The 12,417-nt window shown below is 33.4% G+C and overlaps 1 protein-coding gene across 2 annotated transcripts; it reads left to right on the top strand.

Moving 5' to 3' along the window:
* The first annotated feature begins 3,593 nt into the window (after nt 1–3,593).
* Nucleotides 3,594–12,158, top strand: LOC123201950 (probable LRR receptor-like serine/threonine-protein kinase At1g67720). Of its 2 annotated transcripts, XM_044617583.1 has the most exons (17): nt 3,594–3,781; nt 3,868–3,981; nt 5,808–6,339; nt 6,779–7,284; nt 7,472–7,604; nt 7,734–7,805; nt 7,919–7,987; nt 8,071–8,142; nt 8,377–8,445; nt 8,666–8,820; nt 8,899–9,140; nt 9,552–9,678; nt 9,748–9,816; nt 9,902–10,088; nt 10,535–10,670; nt 11,127–11,440; nt 11,810–12,158. In XM_044617583.1, exons 2-17 carry the CDS (start codon nt 3,900–3,902, stop codon nt 11,811–11,813), a joined length of 2,769 nt encoding a protein of 922 aa, XP_044473518.1. In that variant the 5' UTR covers nt 3,594–3,781; nt 3,868–3,899; the 3' UTR covers nt 11,814–12,158. The 2 variants fall into 2 exon arrangements, with proteins under 2 accessions (XP_044473518.1, XP_044473519.1); XM_044617584.1 differs by having other exon boundaries at nt 3,594–3,981.
* The last annotated feature ends 259 nt before the right edge of the window (nt 12,159–12,417 follow it).

The following is a 12,417-nucleotide window of genomic DNA, read 5'->3' as shown; positions in this document are numbered from 1 at the left end:
TTTGTATCCACCAAATTCAAACAAATTAGATTTGTAGGTTCATTGTAAATCTAGTGATGATGATCTTGGTGAGCGTGTAATTCCTCCTAGAGGTTCATATTATTTTCGTTTCAGGGATAGTCTTTTGGGGAATACTCTATTCCATTGCACATTTAATTGGATGGGGGTTTCCCATAAGTTTGATATTTACGATCAGGAAAGGGATATATGTACTACATGTATATGGAAGATTAGAGAAAATGGTCTCATGGAAATGCGTTTAGGTAAGGAGGAATATCCCCCAAGCATTGTATAATCTCAAATTTCTTAACACTGATGTGATCCCTCTAATTGTCTGGGCAATATATCCCCCAAGCATTGTATAAATAATTATTAGAAATTGAATCACAGAAAGGCAACATCTTTAAATAGAGTTCAGATTAGGTAGACTAGAATATATATTTATAATTCAGAATCTACGCAAATCATATGAGAAAACTTTGCGCCAACTTTGACAGATTCGAATAGTTCCGGAGAGTTTAGACTTGTATTGTTTGTGCCAACGTGCAAGCAACCTTAAAACTAGCTGCTACAGGCGTAGTTAGTCAGTCCTCACAGAAGAGATAAACAAATGCCAAAGATAAAAACGGGGACATGAAAAAGCCATACAAATTACAGTAAAATGGCTAATGGTTGGTGAGAGGTTAAGAGTTTCACCTTCTGGATATGATCCATTCAATCTTGAAACGGCGGTCCATAAATGAATTGTGATCTCTGTTACTTACAATGTTAACTGGAAACAAGGATGGAGAACTCGTGAAAAGAAATAAACCAAAGAAAGAAAATTTGTTTATTTAATCAGATCAAGTCAGATCTTAAAGCCCTTATCATGACCCATCTAGCCCATGGGTGTAGTATGACACACAAATTTACGAAGTATTCCAAAAAAGGGGCCTTGGGCATGTCATGGGTTGGTCTGACCCCCCTCAATGTTTAATTGGCCGTAAAATGATATTTTGTCCCCTGATGATTTCCCAAAATTTAAATATTATATTTTGATCGACAAAAGTAAAATTGTCACCTAAAATAATCATTTTGGATAAAATTGAAATTTTACTTGAATATTTTCTCCCTGAAATTGAATGTTTACCTTTGTTGGATGAAATTTCATCTCATGAAATGATCACACTGGGACAAACTGAAATTGTTTTTACAATTGATTCCTAAGCTTCGGTGTTTAAAATTAAATTTTATCTAAAATAATATTTTGCAACAAAACTGAAATCAATCTTAAATATTTCATCTTTATTGTCAATGAAATTAATATTTTTGTCTCTTCAAATGATCATTTTAAAATAAAATTAAAATTGTTCTTAAAATTGAGCGCTAAACTTTAGTGGATAACATGACAAATTTGCTTCTTAAAATGATCAGTTTGAGATGAAATTAAAATTGTGTTGGTGAAATTGAGTGATATGCTTTGGTGGGTAAAATTAACATTTTTTTCCCAAAAGCAAATATTCTTAAACGAAATTTAAATTATTTTGATTTGACGAATGCGAGCTGAATTTGAGACAAATAATTTTTTGTCTGAACCAAACTCAAGTGAAAAGATATTTGGACTCAGCCTTGTTGAAATCCACCCCTAATTGCTTATCATGTAATAAACTAGATAAATTATCCAAGCAATTTATTATTTTTCCGAACTAAAATAATGCCCCAAAATATTCGCACTGCTCAATCGGTAGTTTCCGTGAGAAAAAAAAAAATAATAATAACAAGGGAATAAATAGTTTGGATGACTCAAGTAATATGTCACTATTTTTTAAGGTCATACATCTTTGCTATTTTTGCTAATTAGGGGAAAAAGTTTTATGGTCAAACTTCGGGTGGTACAATGTGATTCACCCTTTCATTAATAAATCAGTTTAATATTGAAATAGTATCATTATATATCTAAATATTTAACATAAATTTATATATAAATAATAATACATCACTACATTTTTTGTATTATTTTTTTATTAATTTAAAATTAATTAATTAAATAATAATATATCATAATTTATATATAAATTTATATAGATATATATTATATTTTTGTATATATAATTTAATTATTTTTTTATTTATTAATTTTAAAAAATTTAAATACTATCCTACCCATTAATTTTTATTATTATAGTTGAGAATAAAATTATGGTCAAAATTACAAAACTTCAACGCACCTAAGGTTGGACTCGAGTCGAGTCGGCTCGAGCTCAAGCTCAGCTCGGTCGAATCCAAAACAAGCTGGACTCGGCTTTGCTCAATCGAATTCGAGCTGACTTGGGTTAGCTCAATATATATTTTTTTAATTTTTTATACAAAACGATGTATTTTAATCAATATATATTAAAAACGATGTCATTTTGATAATAAAAAACAAGTCGAATAGAGTCAAACCGAACCGAAAAATAGCCGAACTAGAGTCTTCCATATATGAACCGAATCGAACTATAAATTTGATTCAATTCGAATCTAACCCTAAACGCACCCAAAATTGTGGTCAAAATTGCAACATTAAATCGATGACTCTGAGTGGAATTGGAGTCAAGTTTGAAATTGATAGCTTAACCAATACGGTTTTTGCATTGACTAAATAGGATGCTATTTTCAAAACTTAATTTCAGCTAAGAAATTTCCACGCCACGTGAGTCTCTTGCTTGTTTGACTGTGACATATTAACATAACATTATTAAGACTAATATTTTTGTCCTATCTTCATTCGATCCATTAAATACGTTAAAGTTCGTTCAACTTACGTATAAAAGTATGATCAACATTTATTTAAATATTAGGGCATGCCATTCTATCTTTAATCAATACATTCTAGAGAGTATAAGGTAAAACTTAATTTACGTAAAATTGTTGTATAGACATTTTACAACCTCGATAACTCATACCCAACATATTAGGGTGGAATGGTTGGATTTTTATATTACAAAACTACTTAATAAGAAAAGAAAATATCAGATAATGTATCGAAGTGATTTATTAGAAATAATATTCATTGAAAAGAGGTAATAATTTGTAAGAGTAAAAATATAATGTTTTAAAGTTTAAAAGAGGTGATAATTAATTTTAAAATATGAAAACTCTATAAACTTTAAATAGTGGGGGTGAAAAAGTAATTTTTTAAAGTTAAATTAAGAAAAAATTATTAATTTTTAAAATTAAAGAGGAAATTGAGATAAATTATTTTTTCAAATAAAATTTTAAAAGAATGATTTTACTCATAACAGTAATAATAAAAATGAACACAGAGAGATGTGTTTGAGTTTTTGAAGTTAATGGGTGAAAATTGAGAAAGGAATAATTTTTGGCTGGGAATGAGTCATTTGGCCTTTCTTAATAACAAAACATTATCCAGAACAGAGCATGACGTGGAATCGCCGTTCTGCATAAGCTAGTGGTGGGATCCACTACCACGACACCCGTAATATATCATTTGATGATCGAATCTCATCCCTTGGATTTAAGTCAAATTCAGCTTGTTATGAACTCGTGGGACCTACGTTCTTGCTCATTGTCACGCGCCGACTCCGACTCACTTTCCATTCAGTCTCCTCCAATGAGAAAAACAGAACAAAACAAAAAAAGGTGGAAGATCAAATAACTCTCCGCGTTCTCCAGAATTTCTTCGAAACTTGGTACCTCAACTTATTCATTTTCTCGCTTCTAATAATCTCTGGTTCTTCCTTTGCAATGAATAGAGTTGAAGGCTCTTTCAGCAGGAGTGTTTAGTGTCTCGGTGTGGCAGGTGCCGTTTCTGGCAGTTACTTCGTTTTCTGTCAAAAAAGACTTTACTAATTTAGTTTGCTTTACCGCTTTCTTTTATCTCATCAGCTCGCCCGCGGTAAATCAGTTGAAGACACGAGATGGAGAGAGGACGTGTCTTCTTGTTGTTTCTGATATCTGATATTTTTCTCTTCTTCAATAACTCCGCAGCTCAGAGGCCAGGTGTGCATTTAAATACGTATTTATGAGTCAGTATACGTATTTCTGTGAACTGGCACTTTCGTTTTTATCAACATCTTCCTTTTTCCTCGTTTTTAATTTTTAATCGTTTAAATAAGCATTGTCAATCAAAGAGATAAACAGTTATAATATAAGAAAATCATATGCAAGCAGAAAACACTCAAATGGTATATATTATACAGAAATTGTACATCTATTTATACTACAACAATAAACCATGTATGGTAATTAAGAAATATTATCTACCTAATAAGGAGGATTTTGATGCATAATTTTAGCAGCAAATATTTTTCCATAATTAACTTCCGTGATTCTTGCTTAATCAACCTCTTTGATTCTTGCTATTCTGATTCTGCCACAGTTACATGATATTTGCTCATAATCAACTTCCTTGGTTCTTGCATAAACGACCTCCTTGATTCTTGCTATTCTGATTCTGTTCTTAAGCATATGTTGCTGATTTTAAGCATTTAATGTTACTGGCATTATTTAATCTTTGTGTTTGTTCAACTGTTGTAGGAATTTCTGACTTTTGACAATTAGAGTAATTTTCTTGGTCTATTTTGTCATTTACTTGTTGACAAATTGTGGAAAATTTTTCTTATACCACCTCTTCCGTGTAATGTGTAATTAATAGCCCAAACATGAGCAGAAGAAACTGCAACAGCAGCTATACTAATACAGAAACGTGTGGTTTTAGCTTTGCAGTTTATGCCCTAGTGCCTTGATATAATCTTCTCTTAAATTATAGTAGTTTTATCAGAAACTTGTACCTTGTACAGATTAGAATCTTGAAAATGCTGCATATTGTTATCATAACAATATGGTACTAACAAAAACTGACAGATTTAGTTCAATTGTCAGGTGATGATCATTGTGGAGGAACTGGATATAAAATGTTGATAATTTGTGGGCCAAGCTCAAATAAGTTTAGTTTTCTGGGTCATGTAGTTAAGTTGGAATTTGTGTGTTTTTTGACAATCTAAGCCTTCGCTGGAAGGCTAAACCATCAAATTTCTGAGCATCGTGTTTGAATTCCTGCTCCCTTTCCATATGCCACTCTCTTGGTTGTGTGATATTTACTAGCCTTAATAAGAAGAAGGTCAAAATATCACTACTATACCAATGCATTTTTTAAAATATCTGTTTCATTAAAATTAATCTGATATGAATGAGTTGCATGAAGTTTCTCCATAGGTTAATGCATATAATAAGACTTTATTGATATATCGAGAGAGGCATAATTAGCAAATAATTATTAGCTGTTACATGGAAAGTTAAGATTGTGATTCACTCTTGCAAAGTGGCTGGAATCTATCCTGATTTGGGTGGCCTTATGGTCTAGGCTGTTACTTCATCAACCAAAAAAAAAAAAAAATGAAGAAGAAGATCCATCTCTTATATTTCCTTTGCTTAAATGTCTATTTTGCTTATGTTGTTTGATTAATTGGTAATCATTAGAAGAAGATAGAGACATGATTGGCATTTTAGTCTTCAATATACTTCTCAAATTTTGATTTTGGCTAATGTTAACTAAAAAACTATGTTTGAAGTGGTCTCCACTACTATTCATTTCCTTTGGAACGAATCTGTAGATAACTGTCATTCTGTCAACGTTTCTTCCACTGCTTAACATTATTTCCTTTTTGAGGACATTTTTAGTCTTCCTCCTCATGTGATTTGTCACTCTAGTATAATTTGAAAAAAGTTTCTGATTAGAATTTCACACCAATGTCTAAAAATCAAAGCTTAAAACGTTTGCATTTGTTCTACACTTGTATTGCTAACACATTTGAAATGTAAAACAGGTTTTGTGAGTTTGGACTGTGGGGGTAAAAGAACCTTCACTGATGAACTAGGACTTCAGTGGACTCCTGATGATCAGTTTTTATTTGGAGAAACAACTAATATATCTGTTGCAAATGAGAATAGGCAGCAATATTTGACACTGAGATATTTTCCTGCTGATTCTAGGAAGTACTGTTATAAACTTGATGTTATTACAAGGAATAGGTATCTCATAAGAGCAACATTTCTGTATGGTAACTTTGACAACAATAATGTCTATCCAAAATTTAACATTTCCCTTGGGGCTACTCATTGGTCTACTATTGTCATTTCGGATATTACTACTATTGAGGTGCGAGAACTTATATTTTTGGCTTCAAGTCCTTCGATTGATGTGTGTTTATCAAATGCTACAACTGGGCAACCATTCATATCTACCCTTGAGCTTCGACAATTCAATGGTTCAGTTTACCATACTCCATATGAAGACCACCTTTATCTTAGTGTTTCTGCTAGAATAAATTTTGGTGCAAATGGTGAAGCTCCAGTTAGGTATGCACCTGCTATCTGATGAATGATAAACAGTCCGATTTTTCATGTTTGCATTTATCTTAATGCTTGTTTAAATAATTGGTAATGAAATACAGATATTAAAGAAAAAACAAAAGAAAAAAGAATGAAGTTATTTGCTATGTTATCCAGATATGGAAATTAAACATAGATGTTAAATGTAAAAGAATAGATTAACAAGAAGAAAATCAGTTAAGGCTCTGAAATCCTGCAATTTTAATCCACCTACAGTTTAAACATAGATATTAAAAGTAAAAGAACAAATAAAAAAGAAGTTATTTAAGGCCCTGAAATCCTGCAATTTCAACTCTCGAGTTTTTAAAAGTTTAGCTAAGAAATCCGTAGTATTTAAGGAGCTCTGGCATTCCAAAATATATATTTTTTTTTTGAGAAAAGAGGATATATTTTTCTGTAATTTCAGGTATCCTGATGATCCATTTGATAGGATATGGGAATCTGATTCTCTGAAGAAAGCAAATTACCTTGTTGATGTTGCTGCTGGCACAGTTAAAGTTTCAACCAAAATGCCTATTGATATTACCACTGATCTAATGCCACCTGAAAAAGTGATGCAGACTGCTGTAGTTGGTACAAATGGATCATTAACTTATAGGTTGGATTTGGATGGTTTTCCTGGCCTTGGTTGGGCTTTCTGCTACTTTGCTGAAATTGAAGATTTGGATCCAGATGAGTCCCGAAAATTTAGGCTGGTGCTCCCAGGCTATCCTGATATGAGCAATCCTATTGTTAATATTGAAGAAAATGCTCCTGGAAAATATCATGTCTACCAGCCTGGATACACTAACATATCTCTCCCCTTTGTGGTACCCTTTGAGTTTCGGAAAACATCTGATTCTTCAAGGGGACCACTTTTAAATGCGATGGAGATAAACAAGTATCTGGAGCGGAATGATGGTTCCATAGATGGTAAGTAAATTAATGGCTTCTTAGTGTATGCTCAGATCACTTGAATGCACTCAGTGTAGTTCAGTTTTGAAGTACAACAACTACTTTATTGGCATACCTATCAAGCTTCTTCTTTCTTCTTCTTCTTTTGGTGCAACACACATAATTGTCTCTTTGAAGCTCTAAGCATAGCATGTTTGACTTGCAGGGGCAGTTATTGCAGGTGTAATTTCACTTTTCTCATCAGCTGACTGGACTCAAGAAGGTGGTGACCCATGCCTGCCTGTCCCATGGTCATGGGTGCAGTGTAACTCAGATCCACAGCCAAGTATTACTGTCATGTAATGACTCGATGCTTCTGAGGTTTTATGTCTTTAATATTACTTCCCTGCTCTCTTGATGTTGTAGTCTAGTACCATATCTGAAAAGAAATGACACTGACACAACTATTTTTTCTATATGGTGCTCAGCCGCTTATCTAGCAAGAATCTGACTGGTAACATTCCTTCAGACTTGTCCAAATTGAGCAATTTAATTGAGTTGTAAGTTTCAAATTGCATTGATTTTCTCTCAGAATGGTAGCTAATATTTACATGTTCACTTCAAAATGTGAGGCTCATGGTGTTAGCATTATCCATGTGTTTTATGGTCACAGATGGCTTGATGGGAATTCACTGACTGGTCAAATACCTGATTTTAGTGGATGCACAAATTTGAAGATCATGTGAATTCTGTTGACTTGTTTTCTCTAATGCTCCTATCAAATTATTAAGATAGCCATTAACTAAAATCTTTTTCGTGATGTAGTCATCTTGAGAACAATCAGTTGATGGGTGAGCTACCTTTGTCTTTGGGGAACCTACCAAATCTGAGGGAATTGTAAGTTACCAGAACTTGGATAATAGATACCAGTTATTGGTTTGTGGAAGGCCATTATAATATCTTCTGGAAATTTGTAATACATTTTCCTACTCAAGTAGAAGGCAATGACACCCAAATTAATTTGTTAATTCTGTTTGATTGTTTTATTCTTTCTTTTTACAACTATGAGAGGATGTTTTCCATGTTGCTTCCTAGAAGAAGATTGCACATCTTGATTTTTGCTGGTTGCAGGTATGTGCAGAATAATATGTTATCTGGAACAGTGCCCTCAGTTCTCCTGGACAAAAACTTGGTCTTCAAGTGAGTATTAATTATAAAGCGAAAAATTGCTTAAGATGCTCTTGCCGCGGGTAAAGAGGTTATAAAATTGTGGTGTACTTGTTTTTATGGGGAAAGTATCATGCACCATTGCAGGGTGAACATGTATATCGTTGGCAGCATGCTTGTATTTTATTATGTACAATACTCACTTATATCTAGGGAAATGCAGTGTATTCTGAAGCTTTATTTTTCCTAACAGCTTCTCCGGAAACATTAATCTTCACGAATGGGCCAGAAAAACTATGCACCTCTATATTGTCATTGGTTCATCAGTTGGAGCTGCTATACTGCTAATAGCTGCTGTTGTATCTTGCCTATTCATGCACAAAGGGAAGGAAAAACATTACAATCAAGGTAAATTTTGAACAATTTTGAAGTTGCATTGGTAGCTCAGCTGTTTCTATGTGCTTAATTTGTATTAACTTCTTTTAGGCCAACTGCGGCAACCCCTGCCCATTCAAAGGCCAGTTTCTGCCTTGAATGATGCTCCCTCGGAAACTGCACATTGCTTCACATTATCAGATATTGAAGATGCTACAAACATGTTTGAGAAGTCAATTGGTTCAGGGGGATTTGGAGTTGTATACTACGGGAAAATGAAAAATGGAAAGGAAATAGCTGTCAAAGTTCTAACCAGTAATTCCTATCAAGGAAAACGGGAATTTTCAAATGAAGTAACTTTTCACGTTATTGAATCTCTTTTTATAATCTGAATTTTTTTGTCCTTCTTGATGCTCAACTTTGTCTGTTTGTTAATTAATTGGTTGTGCCTACTTTGTTTGGTTCATACGTTTATATTATTAGGCCTCTCTGCTTTTGATAAGCCAAATTAGATAGGTTGGCTCTCTTTTTGCAAAAATTAGAATTCAAGTTTATGGCAATGGAAATAAAGCTCTTACTTCGAAACTTACGTTCCTCATTCTGAAGGAAATAATTGCTCTAATATCATTACTGGCAAGAGATTTATTTTTAATAAGTTGTTTTGTACTTTAAAGAAATGATTGTTGTATTTGAGGGTATAATATTGAGCTACTGATTAAAAGCTGAAAACCTTTTTACTTGTCACGTGCTTATATGTGGAATAGGTGATTCTTCTTTCAAGGATACATCACAGGAACCTATTAGAGTTTCTCGGATATTGTCAAGAGGAAGGAAGAAGTATACTTGTTTACGAGTACATGCAAAATGGAACCTTGAAGGAACATCTTTATGGTATGTTTTTGAGTTTTTGCATTTAAGCATTATAATTTTGAAGAGTCATCTGTGCAAAAATTTTGGTAGGTGCATTGACATGTGAGCGAAGCATTAACTGGATCAAACGCCTTGAAATTGCTGCAGATGCTGCAAGAGGTTTGTTTAAATCTTTTGTTGCTACAGAAAAGTCTCACCTATAGCTTAATAATTAAATTAATCATGTGCTCATGTGCATGTTCAGGAATTGAATACCTTCACACAGGCTGTATTCCAGCTATTATCCACAGAGATTTAAAAAGCAGCAATATTCTTCTTGATAAACACATGAGAGCAAAGGTTTCAGATTTTGGTCTTTCAAAACTTGCCACAGATGGAACCTCTCATGTCTCCAGTGTTGTACGAGGCACTGTAGGATATCTGGATCCTGAGTAAGCCCCTTTTTCAATTAAAGCCATCCTTTTGTAGTTGATATCCTGTTAAATGTCATCATACATTTGAGTTGAAAATATTGCTTCTGTTTTTGCTATACTTTTATAAATATAATTCTTTGAATACATTTTGCTTGTGGTATTAGTGGCCTCAAGACAAAATATGTGCTTTTGAACAGAAAAAACAGTTAGTCATAGGCTTGTAGCTGTAAGTTGGTGACATACCTATTGTTTCTAAGGACTCTTATTCAATGGCAAGATTCATTTAAGCACATTTAGCAACACATATCATTATCACATCCATGTCTGTTTCCCTTATGTATATAGTTAATGATGCTTGCAACTACAATAAGGGCCTTGGTCTAAATTGTGCGGATGGTCACTTTATTAATATTTTCATTTGACATGATTGGCTTCATTACATTTTGCATTTTCATGATATGCAGGTATTATATCTCCCAACAGTTAACAGACAAAAGTGATGTTTATAGTTTTGGTGTCATTCTTTTGGAGCTGATATCTGGTCAGAAAGCCATATTTGACGAAAGCTTTGGTGGTAATTGCCGCTACATAGTCCAATGGGTAAGTCTGGTTGGCTCATAAAAAAAAAACCCAAAAATCTCTCAACCTTTCATAGGTGCTCACGAAGCTCGAAGTTTGGGCTACTTACGGGCCTTACTATCTCGGTATGGTCACGAAGCTTGTGGGAATATCCAAGGATGTGGCTCTTAGGGGATTTGAGCCCTGACCTCATTGTCAAAGTTGAGGGCTTTTAATACTAATCCCAGTTAAAATATTTCAGAGGCAGAGGATTCTGAAACAAAATTGTTCACTCTCTTGTAAATACAAAAGCAAAACTGAGTAATCATAGAAAGGGTAGTGCTAAATCGTGATGATACTTAAATCATCAATACAAATTTGAAATGTGGTGTGAACACAATGGTTGGAAAGGACTGATTTTGCCCAACGGTCTCTGCACTTTGCTCCTTTTCGATGTATCCAGTTTGTTAACGTCTTGTCCTTATTATCATGCAACAGGCAAAGCCACACATCGAGAGTGGCAACATCCAAGGAATCATAGATCCCTCTCTACAGGATGAATATGACATGCAGTCAATGTGGAAAATTGCAGAAAAAGCTTTAATGTGTGTCCTGCCTCAAGGACACATGAGGCCGTCAATCTCAGATGTACTCAAAGACATTCAAGATGCTATCTTAATCGAAAGGAAAGCCACAACCATTAGAGAAGGTAACTTGGATGACATGTCAAGAAATTCTGCTTGTTCTCCTCTCAGTATTGATTCACTGGATCTAACAGCTGAAGATGAATCTATCCTACGACCAACTGTCCGGTAATCTTTGATCAAGTTCATGCGCATAATTCCTATTTTTTCCCTCATATTGTTATATTCTTTTTTGTAGCTAAAATTACGTGGCTGGAATCAGAATCAAGTCGCCATATTTAAGTTAAGGAAACAATCTGATAAAAAAATGTAAAGAGGAAAAGAAAATCTAAGATAGAAGCTAGAGAAGAGATGAACTTGTAAAATTTTTGTCTCCATATTGTTTCATATTGTTTGAGTGTCGGTACCTCCATGGATTTCTGTTTTTTATTAGGGGAATATTAAAGAATCCGAATAGCAATTGGAAGTATTCAATGATTGATTCAGTATTGTCAACTGTGTTTTCTAATTGTTGCGTCTGTGTCATTTTATTGGCAGCTAACGGGCTACATACATGGATAGAGATAGCAATTCAACTTGCAAAATCGGGTCTCTCACCTGCCCCTATGTGAAGAGAGAAGAGATTTTCCAATAAAGATGGAGATAAAAATAATTAAAATCCCTACTACAAGTAGGGACAAGATGGGGATGAAGATAAATATATTTCAGAGTCATTCCTTTTCTTGGTTCGTCTCCTTGTTTACATATTTCTTAAATCTTTACATATTGAATCAAGACAAACCATTTTGAATATTAGTTTTGATCAGACTGGTTAGGCCGTTTTAATTGGTCAATCCAATTGAAGTTTCAGTTTTGTATAAAAATCTGAAAAAATTATGTTCGATTATATGTGATTTACATATCGAATTTTATTCTATGCATAATTTTCAATTTAAACTCTACAAAACACGTGTTGAAATACTATTATATGTGATTTACATACTGAATTTTATTCTATATATAATTTTCAATTTAAACCCTACAAAACACGTGTTGAAATACAATTACAGATTAATTATATAACATAACTATTACGTTACAAATCAAAACAATAATCAAACTTATTACGTTAAACAAAACACATGAATAGATTGAAGTTTGAATAA

The sequence above is a fragment of the Mangifera indica genome, chromosome 18 (genome assembly GCF_011075055.1).
Source record: "Mangifera indica cultivar Alphonso chromosome 18, CATAS_Mindica_2.1, whole genome shotgun sequence".
Lineage (NCBI taxonomy): Eukaryota > Viridiplantae > Streptophyta > Magnoliopsida > Sapindales > Anacardiaceae > Mangifera > Mangifera indica.
Note: the sequence above shows the minus strand (reverse complement) of the source record. Positions and strands in the feature narration are given on the sequence as shown.